The sequence below is a fragment of the Gossypium hirsutum genome, chromosome A13, assembly GCF_007990345.1.
Source record: "Gossypium hirsutum isolate 1008001.06 chromosome A13, Gossypium_hirsutum_v2.1, whole genome shotgun sequence".
Lineage (NCBI taxonomy): Eukaryota > Viridiplantae > Streptophyta > Magnoliopsida > Malvales > Malvaceae > Gossypium > Gossypium hirsutum.
This window is the reverse complement of record NC_053436.1, coordinates 109881201-109905874: the sequence shown is the minus strand read 5'-3', so window position 1 is coordinate 109905874 and position 24674 is coordinate 109881201. Positions and strand designations below refer to the sequence as shown.

At 32.0% G+C, this 24674-nt stretch overlaps 3 protein-coding genes across 12 annotated transcripts; 1 reads left to right on the top strand and 2 right to left on the bottom strand.

The window, feature by feature from the left end:
• The first annotated feature begins 1246 nt into the window (after window positions 1-1246).
• Window positions 1247-9658, top strand: LOC107945315 (CCR4-NOT transcription complex subunit 9). 3 transcript variants are annotated; one of them, XM_016879280.2, is made up of 9 exons: window positions 1247-1621; window positions 3193-3264; window positions 4822-4911; window positions 5491-5533; window positions 6795-6901; window positions 7759-7854; window positions 8616-8806; window positions 8897-8966; window positions 9286-9658. In XM_016879280.2, the coding sequence occupies exons 1-9, from the start codon at window positions 1436-1438 to the stop codon at window positions 9394-9396; spliced, it is 966 nt and encodes a 321-aa protein (XP_016734769.2). In that variant the 5' UTR covers window positions 1247-1435; the 3' UTR covers window positions 9397-9658. The 3 variants fall into 3 exon arrangements, with proteins under 3 accessions (XP_016734769.2, XP_016734765.2, XP_016734778.2); XM_016879276.2 differs by lacking the exon at window positions 3193-3264 and adding an exon at window positions 3302-3373 and having other exon boundaries at window positions 1254-1621; XM_016879289.2 differs by lacking the exon at window positions 3193-3264 and adding an exon at window positions 3305-3373 and having other exon boundaries at window positions 1344-1621.
• An 887-nt stretch (window positions 9659-10545) lies between these two features.
• LOC121202944 (FT-interacting protein 3) lies at window positions 10546-13876 on the bottom strand. 7 transcript variants are annotated; one of them, XM_041085850.1, is made up of 3 exons: window positions 13659-13876; window positions 13240-13264; window positions 10546-13162 (listed from the first exon to the last, which is right to left on the bottom strand). In XM_041085850.1, the coding sequence occupies exon 3, from the start codon at window positions 13107-13109 to the stop codon at window positions 10794-10796; it is 2316 nt and encodes a 771-aa protein (XP_040941784.1). In that variant the 5' UTR covers window positions 13110-13162; window positions 13240-13264; window positions 13659-13876; the 3' UTR covers window positions 10546-10793. The 7 variants fall into 7 exon arrangements, with proteins under 7 accessions (XP_040941784.1, XP_040941782.1, XP_040941787.1 ...); XM_041085848.1 differs by having other exon boundaries at window positions 10546-13165; window positions 13659-13868; XM_041085853.1 differs by having other exon boundaries at window positions 10546-13165; window positions 13615-13854.
• A 4902-nt stretch (window positions 13877-18778) lies between these two features.
• Window positions 18779-24221, bottom strand: LOC107945355 (DNA topoisomerase 6 subunit B). Of its 2 annotated transcripts, none has more exons than XM_016879326.2 (19): window positions 23926-24221; window positions 23756-23808; window positions 23411-23508; window positions 23209-23314; window positions 22795-22932; window positions 22602-22653; window positions 22412-22476; window positions 21996-22102; window positions 21617-21719; window positions 21393-21478; window positions 21107-21303; window positions 20564-20679; window positions 20394-20479; window positions 20212-20284; window positions 19857-19948; window positions 19623-19761; window positions 19444-19538; window positions 19181-19355; window positions 18779-19096 (listed from the first exon to the last, which is right to left on the bottom strand). In XM_016879326.2, exons 1-19 carry the CDS (start codon window positions 24005-24007, stop codon window positions 18950-18952), a joined length of 2010 nt encoding a protein of 669 aa, XP_016734815.2. In that variant the 5' UTR covers window positions 24008-24221; the 3' UTR covers window positions 18779-18949. The 2 variants fall into 2 exon arrangements, with proteins under 2 accessions (XP_016734815.2, XP_016734823.2); XM_016879334.2 differs by having other exon boundaries at window positions 22807-22932; window positions 23926-24158.
• Between the last annotated feature and the right edge of the window lie 453 nt (window positions 24222-24674).

The window sequence follows — 24674 nt, the reverse complement described above, 5'->3', positions numbered from 1 at the left end:
GTATAAAGTATCGGCTAAATTAGCCATATATGCTCTTATTTTTCTTTAATTGGCTAAATAGGTCGTTTTTTTTTAAGATTTAGAGAAATAGGTTTATTTTGGAGAGAGAGTGTGAAAACACGTCCAACTAGGCACACTTTCTACACAGTTGGCAAGAAAGTACGTTCAACTAGACGAGCTTTTACACACTCTCTCTAAAATCGACCTATTTCTCTAAATTAAAAAAAAATTATATATGCACAATTTCGCCCAAAATGTCACTAGATATATAGTATGTTTAAATAAATAGTTTAATATATACTATTAGAATAGTAATTTTTTCAAAATCTTAATCTATCTCGATATATCAATATCAATCGAATTAATTAATAAAAAAATTATAACAATTAATAATTTGTTATTATATTTACCATGCATATAAGTAACGTAGAATAGCGTCTTTTAAATTGTTACAACAATAACGATGTTGATCGATTTAAGAGGTGAGTAGGTTAAATAATTCTTTTTTACTTAAGCTTAGAAAAATAAGGAAGGTCGAATATCTTTGCTTTTTCGTTAGAAGATGCCATTGTTATTTACTCTAATTTCAATTTAGAAGGAAAACTAAAAAAAAAGAAGAAGTAAAAATGTCATTTTGTTTTTTAAAATTATTTTATGAAAATATTAAATTAAAAATCCATTATTATAAATATATTCCTTCTTTTCCAATTTTATAATCAAACAAAAAAATTATTTTATATTCATTTTATTAATTTCAACTATTTAAATAAAATAATTTTTAATATATTTAAAATTTCGATTATATTTGAAAAATTGAAAAAATAAATATTGAATATAAATTACAAAACCTGTTATATTAATTATGGAATATAATTGAATTTTTTATAAATATAGATTTTAAATTATAAAAAAATTATATTCTATATTTTATTCTCAAATTTTAAAACATTTTACATCTTTCTTAACAATATAATTTGAAATAAATAAAGTAAAATAAAATAAAAATATTTTTCATTAAATGATAAGTAGTTCTCGTGTACTTTACATTTTCAATATTTTTATAAAAAATATTTTAATTTATTAAACATATGTAAAAAATCAAAAAATTAAAAAATATTTTTAATTAATTTAAAATTTTCAACCGTTTGTTCTAAAAATATAATTTTTTTTTATGAAAATACTATTTTAAAATTTCAATTCGTGGACGGTTACTTCTTACCATATAGGTAAAGATTCGACTGTGCACTGGGGGCAAATTTAATTTCACATATCCACGCGCATGTAAGGCACGTGGCACTAAATCCTCTTTTTTTTAAATTTTTTTTTCCGAAACTCATTTTAAACGAAATTCATTCTCTTTATTTTTCTCTGCTATTGAAACGAGAGAATTCTACAGAAAGTGAAAAAGAAAGCGTTTTTTTTTTCTCTGTAATTTATGCAAACGGGAAATCTGCCACAATCTCTCTCGATGAATTCGCCTTTTGGAGGACCGAGCGCGTCGAATCCAACTGTTGCCGGAGCTCCGGCGAATAAGGATCGGAAAATGGCAACGGCAGAGCATTTAGTTCTCGATCTCAGCAACCCTGATCTCCGAGAAAACGCACTTCTGGAACTATCGAAGGTAATTTAATCAACCAAGTTTTCTATTTTTTTTTAAGTATTTAAGTTGATAAATTGATGCTCATTGTTCGTATTATCTTTTGTATGGCTTTCATGAAGTAGGGTTTTGACTTAAAGAAAGTAGGTAAATTGGTGGATATTTGATTTTGATTTTGATTTTTTTATACTTTTAGTTTATGAGGAATCCGTAGGAACTATATGTGAAAGTGTTTTTTTCTCCTTATATTTATGTGGATAGGTATAGATAGTGCAGGATGAAATCCAGGAAATAATTCCTGTAAACGTGTTGTCTTTTCTTTCTTTTTTTTTTGTTAATTTATGGGTTTAGAGATGGTTATTTTCCTGAAAAAGAATAGAATTCATGAAAACGTGTAATGGCATATGGATAATGGGCGTTTATATGATTTGGAAAATTAGTCATTGTAATTCTTTGGAAATTAATACTTGTGTGATAATGAGAGAGTTTTGTGTTCTGGAGAAGGACAATTAGATTATGATATTCACCTGGGGGAAAAGACTACCTGAAACCGGTTATTATTAGAAGTTTGGACTGAATTAAGAATATGTTAATTATAATCGATCTAGAGCCTTGAAATTTAAGAATCTTCTCGTTGATCAACACTATATCTCGCATCTGAGAGCGGTTATAGTTAGAAGTTTTGAGTGAATTAAGAGTATGTTAATTACGATCGATCTAGAGCCTTGAAATTTTAGAATCTTCTCGCCAATCTACATGATATCTTGCATGGTATCAAATATTAGAAGAGGGTCGAATTAAGAATGCGTTACGTATGTTCCTTCTAGAGCCTTGGAAATTTTAGAATCTTCTCACTAATCTACTCGTTATCTCGAATGGTATCAAGTTTTTTGACTCTTGTTTTAAATAAAATCTTTGACATGATTATTTATTCATATGAGTTATTTATAGCCTTTCAGTCTTGGTCTCTAGTGTCCTTTTTATGGTTGCATTGCATGTCATTTCTTATGTTGAAGCTCCTTAAAGGTATAATGGCCCTAAAGGAGATCATATGTATTTTTCATTTGGTTCTTTTTTAGAATACCCCCTCATGTCTATTTTTCTTATGGTTAAAATGGGGTTGGAAACTGAAAACTGCACTGGCTCTTCTCTTTTCCCCTTTACATGTGATGCAATATCAATTTTCTCATTCAATGGCTTTGGTTTCATTTTAAAGCATTTAGCATTTCATTATGCACATTTGCGTGCATTATCTTCATAATGATTTTGAATATTGAGGTTGAAATACTTGTCCTTTCCTGAGAGTAGCAAATTAGTCAACTAGTCAACTATTCACTACAGTAAGTGATGTGGTGATATGGAAATATGGGTGGTTGATTGAAGTGGATTCATCATCTTTGAAAATAAAATATAAGGGTTCATTGTTATTTATAAAGGTCAAAAAGTAAGGTAAATAGCTCAGAATAATTCTTTCTTTGTGCACAGTTCTGCAACTTAATCTCTAATGTTCTTTCTCTATATGTGGTTATGTAATTTAGCTGTTCAGCATTTGTCTGTTACTACTATAAACTAGCGTCTACCTTTTTATTTTTTAGAACAAGGAATTATTTCAAGATTTGGCTCCTTTCGTGTGGAATTCTTTTGGTACTATAGCTGCACTCATTCAGGTATGCCTAATAAACTTGTTTTTGTTTTTATTTTTAGAAGAGAGAATTATTTCAAGATTTGGCTCCATTGTTGTGGAATTCTTTTGGTACTATTGCTGCACTTTTACAGGTATGCTATTTATAGCTGGTACTTGGTAGTTCAAATTTACTCCCCTCTCTTCTCCCTATCCCATTTCCTTTCTTTCCATTTTTGTAATTTTCTTATTCACTGTCAAATGCCTGGAGGCTTGGTAGAGAACTTGGTAAGTTCATTTGATCACCTTTCTCCGATTGAGTTCTTGATGCTTTAATTGCGGTACACATCTATTAGCAAGTTGATATTTTTCATGTTTTGGGTTGTGTAAGCTAGCACTGTAAGGTTGGACATGAACATTAATGAAAATGAAGATGGGCAGCTAGATATTATTTGAAGTTCATGTTAAATATATATATACATTTCAAATCTAGAATACGAAAGATGTTATGTCAGTGTTGTTTGCTAGGTAACTTTCATGTGCGTCTTGGTTAAACATGCATTTCATTTTACCACATCTATTGATATTGTTTGGGAGGCCTTTGCTTGTTTTAAGAGATTTTACTTTCTTCATTCTCTTAAGCATAAAACTAAGAACTCCATTTTCAGTTGTTTGTAGCATGTGAAATTTTTATTGAGTGCAATTTCATTCTGATGCCCGTATTACTTTGCATATAATTTCATTTTAACTTAATTTGAAAAAATATTTTCTCCTTTTAGGACCTAAACAAAAAGGAGGAGGATAGGAACAGGTAGAAAAAGTGGTTTTATTAATTGGAGATATAGTAGAAAGGATTATTACATTTTGGCTAGTGAGAAACTTCCTTAGCCGGATTTGGCAGTTTGGGGTGCCATACCTGTGTTGACATGATCCGACGTGGGATTCGGATCAGATCTGGTGAAAAGTGGACATGGCGGTGGGTGAGAACTGATAAGAGAGAAAAAAAGAAAAAGAAAAAAATAACTTTGATTTGCAAAGATGAGAGAGAAGAGATAGACATGGTAGAATGATGACGATGATAGAAGAGGAAAAAAACCGTTTCAAATAAATGAAAAAAAAAGGGTATAATAAATGCTATACCCTATATTTTAAGTTTACACACATAGTCTGTCTTTTTAGGAGAGAGAATAATATATATCAATAAATGCCATGCACAGTTTACGGGGAAAGGTGGGAGTCTGATTTATTGGACACCTGTGTCCGACACCCGTGTCCCGAGTCCAGGTAACATAGGTGAGAAATGATTTATCGGAAAAAAATAATTTCAATTTTTTGCTTAAAGTCAATGGTATATCTGATTCAAATTGATCTTTTTAGTTTGTTTTACACTTTTATCTTGCACTTGCAAAAGTTTTTAATCATTGAATTTTTTGTCAAAAAGAGTGGATTCTTATCATTTTGAGTCTAATGACCACTTCAGACATGCTAGATGCTTCTTACATATTCTTTAATTAATTGAGCTGCCGATTGGAGATCAAAATATTGTCATGGTTAGGGATTTGTACTGTCTCAGTTCCCTGATGCTAAGTCATTTAACTTGCAGGAGATAGTTTCAATTTATCCTGTTCTCTCACCTCCAAATCTGACTCCAGCTCAATCAAATCGAGTTTGTAATGCTCTTGCTCTGCTTCAGGTGATATCTTTTTGCCCTTTTCCTCTGCTTCTCAGATTGAATTTCACTTGTCTAATGTTAACTCATTAATCATAAACCTAACGTTGTCTTGAGTTTGTTTTCATTTTTTTCTCTTGTTGAAGGGGGAAAAGATAGTTTTTGTTTATTGTTGTATTGGTCAATTAGAAGGCATTGCTAGTCAGCAAATAAAAAACCAAATCAAAGGTTGAACCGATAGGGCTGCCAGTTCCTAGTTCAATTGGTTAAACTGGCCTTTTCAATAAAGGAGGTTTAAAGATTAAATAAATGATTTTAATATTGAACAAGCATTAAACATAGGAGATTCCAGAAAAGCATTTGGTTGGGTGTTCAATATAGAACTAAAAGGTAAAGATACAAATGCCCACCACATAATAAAAAGACTAATGGAAAGCCTAAAACCCGGTTCAATCCTGTTTTCTAACTGGTTCACTTGAAACCCGGTTTATTTATACTTATTGGACCAATAAGCCTTCGGCTCTTGATTAACCAATCCAACCGGCTAGTCCAATTTTTTGTTTATTTCTGCTAATGTGTGATGATTTGTCATCTTTCTTACAGTGTGTAGCTTCTCATCCAGACACAAGGATGTTATTCCTGAATGGTATGTTCTTATATGATGCTCAAAACATGTCCTGAATATTTACTGATTTTACTTTGCATTGCTTTTTTTTTTCTATGCTTGAAGTTGCATTGAATATCAGACCATTTTGTGATCAATTATGGATAATACTTTAAATAGGCTAGTGATACTGTCAAAACGGAATTGCCTCTAAGTACCAAGGCACTCTGTTGAGATTTCTTGTTGCTAAAAATCATAGAAGTTGAATATGCCTTGGGTAGGGAGAGAGAATACTGTTTGAGATTGCGGGATATTTTTTCCATCATAACATTTCTTTTCTTCAGAAAAATTATCCTAAACACCAGCAATAGAGTTTTTAAACTTCACTGGGTTTAAATGGACATATTTATGAAATGTAATAAATCATTTTCCATATGGAGAACCTGTAACCACGCATATGGATGTTGTAATTTCACCTACAGCTTATAGAATACAATACTACTTTTAATGTAATTTTTCTTTCCAAATAATATTGCGTTAAGTTAAATGCATCCCTATAGTTGTTACTTTCTAAAATTTTATTCAATAAATGCACTCGTGAGAAGACTACTGGAAAGTTTATATGGTAGCTCTGATTGGTAAATGTGAATAGACTGATATTTACTTAATCTTATAACAATTGCCTTCATTTCTACTTTTTGAGTGTTCCTGAGTAATTGTATATAATCAAAAGTCAAAGACTAAATATTGCCAAAATTTTAACTTCTCTTAATAACTTTTAGAATTGTGATACAAAAGTGACTTATAGTCTTTTATGTAGGGGTAAAATCGTGAACTTAAATTTAATGGATTTTCTTAGTCTTTGAGCTTTTTAGAAGAGAAAATATTGACAGTGGAAGTAAATTGATTTCTTGTTCCTTTTTCTGAGGTTGTAATGGCAGAAAGCTTGAATCAGTGTTGGACATTTGTGTATTTGTCTTTTCTATGTAACTTTGAACTAAAGGTCCTTTCCTGTGCACGACTCCATGCGCCTTGGCTATGTGCATAGTTTTTTGTAGAGGGTTACATGGTCTTGGGTGTTTCCACATTATCATTCGGTTGCTTGGTCATTTTGCTTGCTTGAGCCCTTTCTCTTACCTTCTTGAATAATATCTCTGGAAAATTTGCAATGCTAATGCAGTAATGATGTTTCTTTCTTGCTTCCTGTATTTATTTAACAAATGACAGATAGTCTTTTGATCAACTGTGTATAGTTGTACGTATTCTATTTGACGTCTCTCACTAATTATTTTTCCATTTGTAGCTCATATACCCTTGTATCTGTATCCTTTCCTTAATACGACCAGTAAGTCAAGGCCGTTTGAGTATTTGAGGCTTACTAGCTTAGGTGTCATTGGTGCCTTGGTGAAGGTAATTCATTCTTTTTCATTTAAGTTGATTGAGTTGGCAGCAATGTGATTTTCATGAATTATGATGCCATTATATATTTGACTACAACATGCTAAGCTGAAGGAAATGCATAATCCAAGAGGTTTAAAAAGCAAAGCAGTATTCTATGACTATGATCATGGGGAAATTTGAAGTGGCCTTGTGTAAAATATATGATAAAACATAGAGAAGGACAAAGATATAGTTAATGCACTGCTATAAATAGAAAGAGAGACTTTGCAATGCATGATCTACTACAGTTGATTATAAACTTTAATGGCAGACTTTGGAAATGCATGGCCAAAAGGACTAGCAGTAATTTGTGTAAAGAACAAGCTTCCATGGCTCTCCTAAAATTCTCTTTGCAATTTGTTCCCTAATATGTTTCACTTGAACTCTGTAATCATAATCAGCTGGCCGGTAGGATCTATCCATTGCATGATTTTTAGGATCTAATTTAATGAACTAGGGAGTTCGTCCCTTGCTATGTGCTGTTTTACATCTCTTTTGGGTAGAGGGTTGTGTTGTACCTTCTTTATTTTCTTGTTAGTTACTAGTTAGTAGTTTTGTTCCACTCGGAAAATGTAAAAATTGATGTATGTTGTTTTTCGCCCTCTCTTTTTTTTAGTCCCTTAAATCTGAGACCATGCAATAGATGCTCTGTATGTTGGGTTTTGTTCAATAGAAAATGTTTGCTTCTTGCAACACATAGTGTGGAGAAAAGATACTATAGCAGCCAATTTCGAACCAAACTAGCAATGATCTCTCTGTTGTTATTCATTGTTGTCTGCGTAATGATTCTAACAATACTTATAAAATGAGCTTTCTTTCTTTTGCAGGTTGATGATACTGAAGTTATCAGCTTCCTCCTGTCCACTGAGATAATCCCATTATGTCTGCGCACAATGGAGATGGGCAGTGAACTGTCGAAAACAGTTGAGTTTATTGATTTTATAACTTTGCTTTACCGGTTGTCCTAAATTATCTTCTTTTTCTGTTTCCCTACATATTCCATCTGAAATATGTTTTTTAGTCTAGTAGCAAAATTAGGAAGAATCGCGTGATTACCAACATGTGTGTTTGGAGGTGCCCATGGCTGCCCAGGCCTGCAAATACATGCATATTTTAAATTTTTTGGCAGACTTGAACACTCACTTCCATAACAATGCCAAGAATATCATCAGCTAATGTCTATTGATTCGTGAACTTGGTATTGTATTTGTATTTAGGTTTAGGCTTTTTAGCTTTGTAGAACCGGTTGGTCTGGAATTTGGGTGGCCATTTGGATCAGCTTGGCTTTTGCTATTGGATGCAGAATGTTGTCGAGTATGACTAGTATAAAAGGGCATGTTCTCATTCTGTTGAGTCGAGTCATGTGCCAACCAATAAATGCGGTGATGTGATCACTGATTTGCTGAACGTCCATTCTTATCCCCGCCCATTTTGTATAGAGATTATTGTAGCATCATGTTTTACTTGAGCTATAGTATTATTTTATGGCACAAGGCTGCATAGGAGGCATCCACTTTTGGAGAACAATGAAATATCTGAACTTAGTGTGAACATGATAGCTGTTGTACCTCAACTGTTAAGTTAATTCTATCATATTAATTTGTTATAAGCTGTATCCAGAATTCATCGCATTATGTATAATATCGTTGTTTTTTTTATGTGACAAATGATTGTTTGATGGCAGGTTGCTACTTTTATAGTTCAGAAGATTCTACTAGATGATGTTGGCTTGGACTATATTTGCACCACTGCAGAGCGGTTTTTTGCAGTTGGTCGAGTTCTGGGTAATATGGTTGCAGCACTTGCTGAGCAGCCCTCTTCGCGACTACTGAAACATATTATTCGATGTTATCTTCGTTTGTCAGATAACCCAAGGTTTGTGAGCTCACTTGTCATTTTTTGGCTCTGAGCTCGCGTTCTTTTGCATAAAATTTGACATTATTCGGCTTTTCCATCATAATACAGGGCTTGTGATGCATTAAGAAGTTGCCTTCCGGATATGCTACGAGATGTCACCTTTAGCAGTTGTCTTCGTGTAAGTACTGCATGTTACTTCGTATTTAGTGTATTCCATATGCAAATTCATTTATCATCATATTTAGCCCGTAATCAACAATCAACCAGAACGGAGACCAGAATCATATCCACTGACTGGTTGATTTAGATAAAAAGGCTTGATTGAGTCTGAATGAGTTGTTCTCATCAGTGACTTCTGGTTGCTGGCCATTATTACGATGAACTGATGTCTGTACATGATTTTTGTACCTGGAAAAGAAATTTATCCAATCTCGACAGAGAAATCCAAGTTATATCAGTCACTTTCTTTTTCTCATCCACTTTTTTCATGCTTCTAGGAGGATCAAACCACTAGGAGATGGCTGCAGCAGTTGCTTCACAATGTTGGAGTGAATCGAGTGCCAACTCTTCAGGCCGGTGCAGGATTCGATCACATGCTGGTTAACTGAAAATCGTTTGATTTTCTTTCTTTCATTCAAAACTGGTTTCATCTGGCATGACCATGGAGAAATTCTTCATGGTTTTCATCTAAACTATTATTAGCTTTTGGTATTTTAATTTAATTAGTAGTTGTAATTAGTGATTTGCTGTATGCCCTTAGTAGTACAGGATAGACTTAAGCCTAAGGACTAAGTTGAAGGATCTCAGTGTTGTTTTATACATTTATTTAGCTAGTTTTTAAATGCATAATTAAATATTATTTGGTTAAAATTTTTTGTTAGTCCTTCTACTCTTCTTAAATTTGGAATTTAGTCCCTGTACTTATATTTTTAAGAATTTAGCCTCTCCTTTTCAGTTTTATTAACAAAAAAAAAGTTTTAACAATGTTAATAATTGGACTTAAATTTCAAAATCTAAAAATAAAGGGGACACAATTTTAAATTTGTGAAGAATACAGGACTTACGGAACACTTTAACCTTATTATTTTAATTTTTCTTCAGGTCCTAATCAAGGAATGATTAGGTGAAGGGATTCTAATTAATAGAGTTGAATTCTTTGAGATTCTTATTTATAAGCCATATTAACCCAAATCCAATTTGAAATATGGATATCATATTGTGTCAAAGCTTGACTTGTATTATCACCATCTTATTTGGGAGTAGTCACCTTTACTATGTCCCTAATGGTAGTCATTGTCAATACTGTACTGATATTGATTTTAAGATTAAATGAATTTTTACTCTCGGTAATTCTATCGAAAGTTATTTATCTGCATTTACTGGTGCAAAATTTTTATTTAAAAAAGACTCAAATTTTAGTTTTGAAGATATGTGTTTACGAAGGTAAAAGTATCATTGAAGTCATTATATGTAAAGTTAGATTGTATTTTATTTTCTTTATTTACAAAATGAACAAATTAATTTTTTTGTTAAAGATTATATATGTTTCTACCGTTAAAAATTAATCCTCAAATGAAGATTGACATGATATTTTTACCTATATTTGAAAGACCATAAGTCAAATTTATTAAACTCATTAAGATTTCTCAATTTATATGTCTAGATAGAAAAATTGATTAAATTGAGAAGTGAGCCCAATCAACGCACTTTATTTAAAAGTTATCAAACTCCTCATTACTCGGTTTAGGGTTCACATGTGAAATAAAAAAGAGAGATGGAATTATGGTAAAAACTGAAAATAGAAAATTGACAACATAGTGCTAACAGATTGTCTGAAGAAAAGAAAAACATAAAAATAAAGGGCTACAGTTAGCATGAAATTTACTAAACAAGTCGAGAATTACACACATTACATAATTTATAACAAAAACCATGATTTTCCCACCAACTCCAGAGCTCCGATTGCCGCGAACATCGGAAAACATATAATGGCTGCTTCGGGTGCTCATAACATGCTGTCTGATCTTGCAGGCAACCTCCTAAAGAAGTTAAGAGGTGTCGATGGAAGCTTGTGACGGAACCTCGGGTGTCGTAAAACGTAAATTCCTGCAAGAAGAGCAACGACTTGGAATGGTGTAACGTAAAGAACCAAGGCAGCGATCAAACAGAACGTCACGAATAATGTGGTTGCTCTTGGGTCTCTCCAGCTTAGCAAGGACTGAAATCGTTCCCCTTGAGTTGCGAGGTCACCGATCACAGTTTGAACTCTCCCAGCTATACTTCTTAAACGATCGTACCTCATCCGAACAATATCGGAAGGTCGAGAAGTCGGAAAAGTATCGAACTCTTCGTCTAGTTCATCAGGATGAGCTGCATCAGCATGTGAAAGCCGAGTATCCATATGAGGAGGGTGTCGTGGTCTCCACCGATAATTCCATATTCCAATTAAGAAAAGGTAAAGAAAGATCGTTGGAAGTATCAGCTCGGGATAAAGGACTAAGATGATAAAAAGGATATGGATTAAAATCGTCGTAAGAGGGTTTCTCCAGTTACAGATTTGATCGAACCATTTTCCGACAGCAATTAATCCACTTAAAACACCCATGATTCGGAAAAAATTCGCTTTGCTTCTCCTCATACTCCACATATGCGAATCGACATCGAGCATGTACTCGACAACTTCTTTCCTCAATGGTGGCTCGGCTCGACTGAGTCTCGTCGAAACAATCTGCATAGCTTGATGCCTTAAAACATCGAGTTGAATCACCGATAATGGATGAATGTAATGCATCTTTGGTAATAACGGATGCGAGTACATATGCAACATGTTAATCAAACTCGAACAAGTGAATCTCAACGCCAATTGGATTTCGCCCGTTTTTTTCACGCCTGATGGATGCAGCACAAGTAAAGGATACGAGTGTGTATACACCCTATCGGCTTCAAGCGTAGAAAGCCGAATTCGTACCTTCCCGATTCTCGCGTCTCTAGCCCCTCCGGCTCCGCCATGTACATGTCCGTTATCAAAAACACCCACTGTGATAACAGTACAAGTATCGAAAACCTCCCAAGTGTATTGCTCGTTCCACCTTGGCATAAAGTTATCGACAATCGTCCTCGTCCGGATCCATTTCTGCCCATACTTAGCTACACAATAAGCATCCGTAGTTCCTCGTCCATCTTTTGTTTTCATCGGCATAAGTCCATGAGCACTTAGAATACCAAGTTCCAAAATCCCGATACTCGGTCTCCATAACTGTTTAGCTGTCGGCCTAAGATCACTACTATAATGAGTTGATTCATCCAAAACATGATATCCACCTTCTAAACAAATCCTCAAATGAATCCTACTAGCAAATTTAATCTCTTTTTTCTCTCCATCGACAATCACATGTTTCTCGAGATTAAGCCATCGACTATTCACCGGTCTATGGTCCAACCTTCGCTGCACGATATGTAAAGGAATCACACATTTCCCCAACGTTTCGTCTTTGTTCCCCCCGACCCTATCTTCAACACTTAGCACCAACGGCTCTTCAAACGGCTCGGCAACCACAAACATCAAGTCCTCATTCCACATCGGATTAATAGTTTTACTTTGAGATATCCGAGTCCTCAAAGCTTGATTTCCGAGCATTGCTTTCACGAAAACCTCGGGGAACCGGCTTTTGTCATTAGGTACCAAATCTTGAGCTTCGATCACATTCACTCTCACATACCAAAGCTTAGGCGAAAGATAAACTTTCGACCGGATACTCGCAACAGCATCTGGACCAACTGATGCAGCATCCGAGTGCCAAGCCTCAGGAAATGCTTCGTCGGCTTGTGTCCCCATCCAAACAGCAAGCATTAACTCTCCTTTAGCTTTATCCCCCTTCCGGTCCTCCAACCGATACCATTGCGGTGCCAACGGACTATCTGGTGGAATTCTTTTCGGAATCTCATTAAGATCGAACAATGCCCTTCCGATTAAATCATCGGCCACCACATCTTTATCTTTCACATATACTTCTAAAACCGAAGCTTGAATCCGTTCTTTCGAGAACGCAAACACTTGATTCCATTCGGGATTGTTCTTCTTTTCGAAATGCTTAGTAACTCCTTTATAGTTCCCTAGCTTAACTTCGACATAAGGATCACATCCACCAGTTACATCTTTCCCCGGTAAATCTTTCGCCTTTACCACGCGAACGTAAAGGTATTGCATTTGCTCCACCAGATCATACGTGCTCGATAGCTTATCGCCCGTCACCGCTCCGGCACCGATCTTCGGTGAAGTCTCCTTCAAAGCGAAATCTATAGACTGTGGTGGCTTCTGCATCTTGATAATCAAAAACAGTACTAAACAACACGCAAGACAGATTCAGCAATTTCCTGCTACAAATAATACAACTATATTAGCTAAAAATAATAATTTTTTTTAAAAAAAAATGGGTTTTAAAGATTATTACTTGTGAGAAAGCTTTGAACTTGAACCTGCAAAAATCAAAGAGCAATCAACAATGGTCTAACTTTCAATGAGCTGTCATTAATTATTATTAGTAAAAAGAGCATTTAATGTCATTTTTAAAAAAAAAAAGGCAAAAACTTGAAGATTCCTTAAACAAAAAGTAAGTTTTTTTTTCTCAGCTACCAAAAAAACAACATTAAAAACAGCAAAAAAAAAAGAGCCAATGATTCAATAAATGTAAGAAAAAACAGATCTAAAACAAGAAAATAGCTAACCTAAACAAAGAAAATTGAAAAAAAAGGTATAATATTTAAGCATGCATTATTGATATTATTACACTCAAAAGCTTAGACCAACCCCACAAATAAAATCTTACCATTTATTTTTTTGTAAGAAAAATGAGGAAAATAAAAATTGTACCTTTGTAGGAATGTAAGAAAAAGAACGAAACTTTGATGAAGAATGGAAAAGAAAATATAAATATTTTTGAAGTAAAAGGGAGTGTGAAGATTAGGAATGGGGACATGTGAGTTGTGACACTGAAAGATCTGTTTTTTAAAAACAGCTAAAGAAGAAAGACTGAATCTACCACTGGGTACCAACCAAACCGACCTTTTTTTTTTTTTGAACTTTTCAATGTTTATTTATTTATTTATACTTTTTATTTTAACATGAATGATAGTTGTATAATTTGTTTTTTTTTGTTGTTGTTGAAATTTAAAATTTAAATTAAAAGTAAAATCAATATCAAATTTTGTTGTCATAACTTTTAAGTTGATTAAATTTAATTCATCTGTTTTTTCTTACATTTATTGAATCATTCTCTCAAAACTAAAACCTTAAACCTCGAACTTTGAACTCAGATCAGGTTTGAGATTCATATTTCTCAAAAATATTTTTTGACAGTAATGTTAAACACTCAAATTTTTAATCAAAAATTTCAAAAGTATTTCTCAAAAATACTTTCCCACAACACTTTTCAAAAGTATTGCTAAACTAGTCTAAGTAATTTTTTATGATATTAATACATATTTTTGGTATTTTTTTACCCTAAACCTCAAACTCTAAATTCAAAACCTCAAACTTAAACCTGAACTTTAAACCCAAATCAGATTCGAGGTAAAAAAATTTACTAAAATTATGTATTAATGACATGAAAAAAATTACTAAAATATTATTAAATAATTGAAAATGTACTATAGATAATGCAGTGAGGAGGGTTTATAAAATGATTTTTCTTAATTCATTTATTATTTAAAATTTAAAAATTTCAATTCTTATTTAATTAAAATTAATTGCTTAAATTATGTTATTAACCCTAAACTTGTGTAAATTTATAAATTAAGTGTTTCTTATATTGTTTTTTTATTTTTTTGGTATAATTACCGTTTAAAATTAATTTTGTATGGATCGAAGTGATATTAAGGAAAAATCATTCTAATAAAGAGAACTCTAAAAATCGAATTTGGTTCAAATGTCAAGAAAAAAATATTTCACTTCTTCCAACCCATTATTAGTTATTTCTTCGATTTATATATTATTAATATTTTTACTTTTTAAAATTTTATTTTTAACACAAATCAATAATCATTAAAAATTTACGAACTGAATTTTTTGTAAATAACGTGCAAAAATAATAAATTAAAATTGTAATTTAAAAAATAGCATAACGTAATGAATTTATCTATTATTTGATTCGGGTTAAAATTGCAAAATTTAAGAAAATTAGATATTAAAAACAACTTAAATTTAAAAACATGAATTAAACTTAATAATTTATATTAAGTATAAAAATTAAAAAAAGCGAAAATGACACGTGGGAATGGTGGGGTTGGTTAGGAGCACATGCGTGGGGAAGAGGTGTTTTGTTTGTTTGTTGGAATGTGGGGTTGTCCTTCTGACTCCATGTTTGGTGTTTGCCTAATTTCATTTTCTCTTGGGTGACGATAAAACCCCCTTTTTCTTAATAAATAAAAAAATTTATTGATTTTCTCGCGATATCAACGAGTTACAATGTATGGTCCTCTCCGATATTAATCTAAATATACGTTACACATTTTCTTTTACAAGCAATCGGTTATATAGTTATCGAATAAATTTGTCCATAAGTCGAGTCGGAATATTTGGAAAGTGAGAAAGTTTAAATAAAAATATAAGTTTAAATAATAGATTTAAATAAAAAATTAAGATTTATTTTTTAAATGGGTTGAGCTTCGAGTAAGATCTGAGCTCGACTTGGCCCAAATTTGAAAAAAAGAAAAGAAACTATTGCTTTTTTATTTCTTTTTCATTGTTTTCGTATCGTGTTAATGTTATATTACTACTATTTTATTATTATTGTTTAGATATTATATAATTCTTATTTTATTATTAATTTTGTTATTATTTTAGATATATTTACTCGTTAAATTACAGTTATTTTTTAATTTTTTTCTATTTGTTCGAAAACATTTATTTGAACTTTTTTAGTGTATTTTATGTACTATATTTTTAAAATTTTATTTTTATATAAAAATAGTATAATTTTTTTTTAATATGGGCAGCCCAGGCTAAGGTTTTAGCATTTTTATTCTGGCCGAGCTTGGGTAAAATTTTAGGTTCATTTTTCGGGTTAGGCCCGAGCCTAGAAAATAAGTCTAAAATTTTTACTTGGCTTGGTCCATAGACAATTCTATTATTGGAGAAGGGGATTGGTTTGTAAATAGAAAAAATTTGAGGGGGACTTTTATTTTTTATTCAAAAAATAGGTAAATTAATCTTTATATGTTAGATCGAAGAGAAATTTAATCATTTTTACTAAAATTTTTATCTATTTTTACTGTTAAAAGTTGATGTGATTAATGGAATAATTAAACAATTACACATGATGTGTTACGTATACTTTATGCTAATGTATAAAGAGTAATTGTTTATCAATAGAAATTAAAAGAATTTTTAACAAAAGAACTCGTTTACTTTTTAATCTAATATATAAAAATTAATTTACTTATCTTTTAAATAAAAAAAATAAAATGGTCTCCATAACACTTTTATTATTTATAAACATAAGCCAATTTTTTTTAGTTATTAGTTACTTTTCTTTTACTAAAATCAAAACAAATATTTAAAATATATAATAAATTTACTTGTTATTTTATTAATGAAATACATCAATTCAAGAAAAAATATTATACAATTGTAAAATAAATGTGAAAAAAATTTATCTCAATTTTTAAAGTTTTGGAACAAAATTGAATGTACGATTAAAGATTAAAATACATATGGTAATTTTTTTCTCTTCTCGTTTTTATTTTCTCCATTCAAACTCATCTCGAATTTCTTTCTCCAACAACAACAATTGTTTTACGGAGTTTCACTTAAAAAAATATTTAACCATTTACTAATGTTTTTAACATTTTATTAATGTTTCCAAAGATTTCCTATTGAGAATTCATCTTTTTCGGTAGTGGAACCAGGGGCTGACAGGAGCCCGGTTTTCTTAAAATAAAAAATTTTATATTTATAAAATTTTAAATTAATAATAATAAATTTGTATTTTGATATCTTAAAAATAATAAAAGTATAATTTAATTTTTTAAAAATTATAAAATATATTTAATTCTAGCGGCTCTGAAAATTTTCGGACTGCACCACTTATCTTCTCCATATCAGATTTTTTTTTCCTCAAAGGTGTTGCAACACCAACTAAAAGTGGAGAAAAAAAATTTATCTCAAACTTTTGAACCCAAAATCCGCACTACTGAAAGAGGAAAACCCAAGAATGAAGAAAACCGAAATCTGGATTTTAACATTAACTCAAAATTTATGTACCAAAAAGAAATTGTTTGACATTGGTTTTCATTTTGATATTTACAGTATTAGTTTCAGTAAAGCCTTTCAACAATAATTGATAGAAGAGATGATGATGATGATGATGAAGAAGAAGAAGAAGAAAGCAAAAGAAATTTCAGATCTTCAACAAGATCCAAGTCAAGTAAAGAACAGAGACGCTAATCTAATCAATAGTCGACTGAAAAACTTGATTATTCCGGTAATGTCGTCTTTTAAGAACGAGGGTGTCTGAACCACAACTCCGGTGAGATATGGGTCAAGGTTTGATGTATCAAGAAAAGTTCAGTGTGCAGGCATGGTGTTGTAGATTTGCTGCTACTTTCAAGAAAATAACTGCTTTAATTAATGCTAGCACCACATTCATGATTTTTGAGTCAAAAGTGGAGATTCTCAATCAACATGAATGCAATCTACTGCTCTCTTAGTCAGCAATGCTTGGTGGGTTTGTAATTATTTTAATTTTTATCCGGTTACAGTTGATGAGGTAAGAAAGGTCTGTACAATCATTTCTCACGTTAAAAGATTTTTGAACACTCACTTATTTCAGTATTGCTCGCAAAATAATTATATAAAATAATATTTTTAAATAATTTTTAAAAAATAATATATTTAAATGAATTGGTTTTTTTTATCCACATATTAACTTAGTATTGTGAGGACGTTTCTTTACTCCACAAATATTGTTGAAAAAGTAATAAGTTTTTCATTTGTTTATATTTTTTATTATATTTTATAAGACACATGCTATTTTCTTCACCTTCATGTGCCATATAAAAAATGCCACATAGGATGAATTTTCTTAATTTAATAAGATTATTATCCTTTATAGTAAAATAATAAAAAATTTAAAAATACTTCACATTATCTTAAACCAGTTTGTAGAATTTTTTAAATTAGTGATGGATAAATTAATTATGTTAATTTAATATCTAATTTAGTTTGGAATTTTTAAAAATTTTAAATAATTCACTCAAAAAGCTATACAGATTCATAACAAACCCCTAAATATTATAATTGATCATATTTAAAAAAAATTATTAATTAATAAAATTTAAATTTACTTATTTTCTAAATAAATCTTATTTTTTAAAAACCCATCGTAGCGGGGAGTAAATACTATTATATTTATTATTTTTAATAAAAATAATAATATACATGCATATTCAAGAAAGTTTTTTTTACGATTTTAAACTTTAAATTAAAAATTTATAGATTTTTTAATTTAAAAAAAATGATATACCACTCCATTTCCTAAACGAGGAATAAAAAATTAGATAGTAAAAGAGAGAACAAAAATTAAATTATTAATTTCCTATTTTCAGCTTTCTTTCACTAAATACTTTTTTAGTTAATTTCAAGTTAAACTTATATAGCAAAAATATCTAAAACCATGAAGTGTTGGATGCAATAGTAAAACACATTACACTTTCAAGAACAAAACACGAGTTTAAACCTTGAAGACAACATTGTTGGAAAAACCAACCACATCCCAAAAAGATTGGTCTATTAGTCTTCATGGACCGTAAAATAAATATGGTCATAAATACTTAAAAAAATAATAATAGAAAATATCACTTTTTTGTGACATCAAGGCTGATAATGTAAATTCACACTCAACACAAGTATCTAGTTTATTTGTAGGGATACCCGAAAAGATTAGTCTTCATGGATAGTAAAATAAATATGGTCATAAATACTTAAAAAAATAATAATAGAAAATATCACTTTTTTATGATATCAAGGCTAATAATGTAAATTCACACTCAACACAAGTATCTAATTTTATTTGTAGGGATACAAATACAGTAAAAATGGAGTAAAAAAATGAGGTATCTAGGTTGCAAATTAGAAATGGTGTTATTAAGTGTATAGCGAACTCACTATAGAAAGAGTCTAAAGACAAATATGGGACTATGGAAATCAAAAAAGTTACCTTTATCATCTAGAGACTCTAAATATATATCTTCTCTCGGTTCTTCTCGTACTCCGGTTTGCGTTGCGTATTCTAATGCCATCTCGTAATCCACCTGCAAATGTCGAGACAGTAAAATATCGACTATTTTACAGAATGAACATATGGAGATATTGCAAGCAAACAACATAGAACTCACCTTTTCAACATGTTGAGTGAGCTTTTCATATAGTGTTTCTTTGGTAATCAAATGATCGGATACTTTTCGAAGAATATCTGCATCTCCTTCCTCGTAACGCTTCTTTTTCGATGCATGTGACTTTGCCATTTCTTTCAAAACATCGTAAACGGCATTTGTGGCATCGGGGATATACCTGTGCCAGTAGATTGTTACATTTTTTATCGGTTTAAGCTAAATGAAGAAGAAATGCCATTCGGATAGGGCAAGGGACTTGAATTTACTTGCTCAAATTTCGTTTTCTCTCTTGCTGTTCTCGCGCCTGCATTTTCTTTACTATTTTCGACTTCAGTTGGATGCAGCATTGCTGAATTGCAGACTGAAAAATATAAGGTTGTTAGTTTATTCGTTATATTCGTAACGGAAATTTTGATGCAGAAATTAGAAAAGAAGGCTTCCTCACTTTGACAGCACTAGCTATTTCGCTGATATCATCCCCGATGTACTCCTTTCCAGTCCCTTTAAATGGAATTTTCGTGCTTACAATACTCACAAAGACACCGATTTTATCTTGTGTTTGGTTGATCTTGTAATTATTCCAACTGATGATGAAAGTCGAGTTAGAAGCCTTGATTGCAATAACAGTTTTGACAATACTGTCATACAAAGTAAAAGAATCGTATGTGGTGTATCTTACCTGATTCTCTTTAGCGCAGTCCTCGTGACAACATCACCACCTTGCTCAAAAAGAAGCGGAATTCGATTTGCAAATCGGAAAATATTCAAACCCTGGGATTTATGGAGTACTCGTTAGTTTAATTTTCTTGTACAATAACTATAGAGCACTAACAAAATTTTACTTGTACAAAACCCTGCCACTCCCATTGACATTGTTTTTGAGAGAGGATAAAAATAACAGATTGCCGGAACAATGGGAAACGAAAATATACTTTGCTTTATTCATTCACTCGGGATTTTTTTGTCTTTTATCTTGCTAATTCAAAATGATATAGAAGTAAATAAACTTAAGTTTCAGGAATGCCTGCATTTACCTGTTTAACATCTTTTCCACCCACACTAACACCAGCTTCCACAATGAATGGGTGTCCCTCAAACACTTGAGCACTGTGTAAAATTGTAAAAAGAATCAATCATTTAGCCCAAAAATACGTATCCAACATTCTTAGCAAGGTTTATAAACAATCCCGGTAGAAACCAGCCCACCAGGGCAAACCTGCCAGAATAAGTTGCAACCATGTCAGGATGTAGCTCCTTTATAATTCCTAACCGAAGATTGTATTCACCAGCAGGGCTTAGACACTGAAAGGAGCATCAAAGTTAACAAGGCAGTTGCATTTTAGCTTAGAAGACAGGAAATTGAAATATCAAAAAAATGCAGCTTACATCACCACTGGGGTCATCGAATTTAGCTTGACGAAATAACTGGTGAATTCGAACAATTTGCTGATCGGTGAGAGATTTAACAGCTGTTTTTGGACTAAATTCTGGACCCATTTCTCCTACAAAGTGAGCACAGCAACCACAATACAGATAAGGTCAAGATTCTAAAGACTAACCGATATCAACTAAGCCAGGAACATCTATACTACTGCCCCTTCAGAAAAATTCCAACCCTCAGTGAATTGACATAAATCATAAATGTCTCTCCACTCCACTAAAACTTTTTACATTTCAGATATATATGAAACTCAAAGTGATAGAACCCCTGCATTATTTTACATTTCTTTCATAAGATGCTTTCGAGGATCGTCTTTACACCTCTGTAAATATAAAAAATGGGTAAAAATGCAATTAACCTGAACAAGATAAGAAATAACACTGAATTCTTGCTCGAATGTGAAAAAGGGTAAAAGAAAAAACTCCCAGAGGAATGAAAAGAGAATAACAAAAACCAACCCCAAATTTAGATATCCAGAAACTTCTTACCAATTAATCGCTCAGCAAGGGGTTTTCCAATATTTACAAATTCATGCTGAAGAAACTGCATTAGGTTTTGCTTTGAAGTTTCAGCAATAAGACGTTTGATTAGTAGTATGTCAACAGAAGAAGGATGGTGCTTTGTCTCAACTGGGACTGGAGGCATTACATCTGTCCTCCGTGCAAACTTTATAGTGACATTTTTACTGCATGAGGAAAGTAAAACACAAAAAAGTTCAAACACAGTTGAGCAAAATTGTGTGTGAAGACCGATTGAGATAGAGAGAGAGCATACTCAGGGGCGTCCGATACAAACTTAAATAGAAATTGAGCATATGGGGTGATAACAGCCATCTGTCTCATATAATGCAATATCTTGGACTGCAAATACAAACAAAATGATCTTTTAGCTAATGAAACAAAGGAGCACCTGCAGCTACTTTCAATCATCAAGGAATTCTAAAATGTATAAACATCTATAAAACTCAAATAAAATAATAAGGAGCGTCAGCTGCATACGCGGTACGTTGTCCAATTTCCCTCAATGACCACTTGAATTTCTGCTCCATGCCATTTATCCTTGTTGTCACGTTTTTCATGCAAGTGAATGTGAGGAATGTTCCTGAAATTAAAAACACCATTATGGTATAACTATGCACCAAACTCAGGAATATAACTCTTTATCATCAAATCATCATTGTGGGCTTTTCAAATATACCATAACCCTCAGAATAGATACAAAGAAGAGAATTCAGAGTCCAGACACCTTCATGAACAAAAATATCCCAGAGTGAAAAATGCAGAGATAAATCAAATGAATATTTGTGGTTTATATTGACCAAAGAAATTGTTGTGGTTTATGAGAAAACTAAAAATACACCTTGCATTCAGATCATACCTATGAATGTCTATATCCAACCTACAGAATGAGAGATAATTTTGACCCCTCATTGATGATGAGATCTCAATCGGCAGGCCTGTACTCATTTTGGACCAAATTAATGCCTGCATGAATACAACTTCAGTAAATTCAATATGTTCCAAACCACGATATTCAGAAATAGGAGCCAAATTACATAATTATTCTCTTTAACAGTTTTGTTCGATCATAAGCAGGGAAACTAAAATTGAATTGCTTTGAGGTATGATGTCCTATGGGCACTCCACTGCCTGTTCCAGACATTGAATGGTTCCATGGAGGAGAATATTTTCACAAAGATGCAAGATAAATCACAACTGAACATGCAACCTATAGTATACCCAGCATAAAAAAATTAAGCAATCAAAGCAAGGCACACATGTCAGACGTATTACCATTTTTGCACCAAGACCAAACTTCCCTCGCGTCTGTTTCAATCCATACTTTGTGCCAGACAGAACTGCATAAACGAGCATTCAGGCAGGGTTAAAATGGAAGTGGAATAAATCGTCTACAATAAGAAAAACGTCAACCTGCAGTTGTATCAAAACCAATCAAGAACTTAATGCCATAAGTAATTTGAACCTCGTCCAAACATGTTTGGGATGTCATCATGTGGCATGCCTCTTCCATTGTCCTGCATTTCAAAAACTCCAGTCAAGAGATTTAGACCAAAGGAAAAGTTTTAAAAAGTCATTTACAAGTAGAACAATTTTATCAAAGTTAAAACACAAAATTCCAATGCAGTAAGGAAGGTTGAGATGGGTAGTAATTAGACCCTGCATGTCACCCTGTAAAAAGAAGCTTCGCCTCGACCCTTGGAACTCTTGGAAACCGCATGTTCTTTGACTTTCTTCCCAAGAGCAGCATTCTTTGCTTGTATTTCTTGAGCTCGAGCTTCTTTGGCTAACCTTTTCTGAAAGAGTGAAAACAAATTGGAGCAGGAGACTGAGAGATGACAGACAAACAGCTAAGAGAAGACTTCTTGAATGCCTCACAACAAATTGATTGCATAACAAGGAGTTGGAGAAAACACCATGCTATAATTTTCAAATGGAAAAAGATTGCAAATCTAACCACTTTAACATATCAAGTGAACTTAACACATATAGAACTCCAAAACATAAGTAACTACATAGTTCAATCAGGAAACTGAAAACAAAAGAGAATGCACGTTAGAAGGCGCAGATACCTCACGGGCCTTAGCTGTCTCATAATCATCATATAATTCTTCGTCAACACGTTCTCTATCAACAAGCCCAATCATGGAATTGAATTTACTTTTGACAATCTCTTCTCTGCAACAGCAACGCGGATTTAAGGAGAAAATAAATAAATATATACATCCACCAATTGCAAAAATGATAGCTAAAAGCAATTTCTCTAAAGCTTACATTGTTATTTCTATCACTGGAAGCTCAGATATTGCTTCTGCTGAATCTAACGCATTTTCAACTAGTTCTCTAACAGTTGTGTATAGACATTTCCCAGGCTGAAATCCAAGCAGAAGTAAATCATACAATATATAAAATCTTAAAAACAAATAACTTTAAAAAATAAATAAATAAATAAACTTCCGTGATCTGTACTTAAATTTATAGTATAATAATTGCACAGCTACTAAAATGAGTCCTTAAATTTTTTTTTTCAAAATTTTCAAACGCAATTTTCTCCTAATTTCAATTTCATGTAAAAACAAAACAAATTTTAAAGAAACAAGGAAGAAAAACGTAATTTACATTATCAAAACCAGCAATGTTCTTGTTCTCTGCGAAGAACTCAGCAGGAGACTCTGCATAAACCAAACAAAATTAAAAAGTTAAGAAAGCAAATTAATCTCAGTATAATCCACCAATCCACAAACGTAAATACATATATACAAGCACAAATTGTATAAATAGGTACGCACTTTGCTTAAGAATGCTTTCTTTTGCTTTTTTTGGAGTTTTTGATTTGCCTTTCTTCGTCTCTGTTGGACATTCACTTTCCATTTCAAATTATCCGAGAAACCAAAAAAAAAATTAAAATTAACAAAAAAATCAAGATAAAATGTTAAGAAATGAAATACAATAGCAGATTCAGGGCAAAAATGGAGATATTTGAGAAATGTTGGAGCAAAAAGAAAGAGGGGAAATTAAATTAGGGTTAGTAAAGAAAGCTTTTCATAGCGTGCGGTCATTTGTATGATAAATTATTGTGCGCGCCATTTTTTGCTTTTGGTTTTTCAAGTTAAATAAATTAGACGATTCCTAATTTCCCGCCAAACTTTTTTTTATTTTGTTTCGATTCGATTTTTGCTTAGGGATGGTTTTTCGGCCCGAATCTGATTCGGGATTCGGTCTCAGTTTTTATATGTCTTACCTTAATTTATTTTGAATCTAAATTTATTTTTAAAAAAATTAGTATAATTAATATATCTTTATATTAGTTTTACGATTTATAATTTTTTTTTAAATTTATAGTTGTCTCTCTAAATAACTTCATCTTTAGTATTCGAGTTTGGATTTTCTTTAGATTTCAAATCCTATTTGACTTGCCTCAAAATATTAAATAACTTCTAGAGTTAATTGCACCAAGCATTTCCAAACTATAATTTTTCGTTTTAAATTGATCCTTAAACTTTAAAACATTCTAATTACATCCTTAAACCATTAATAT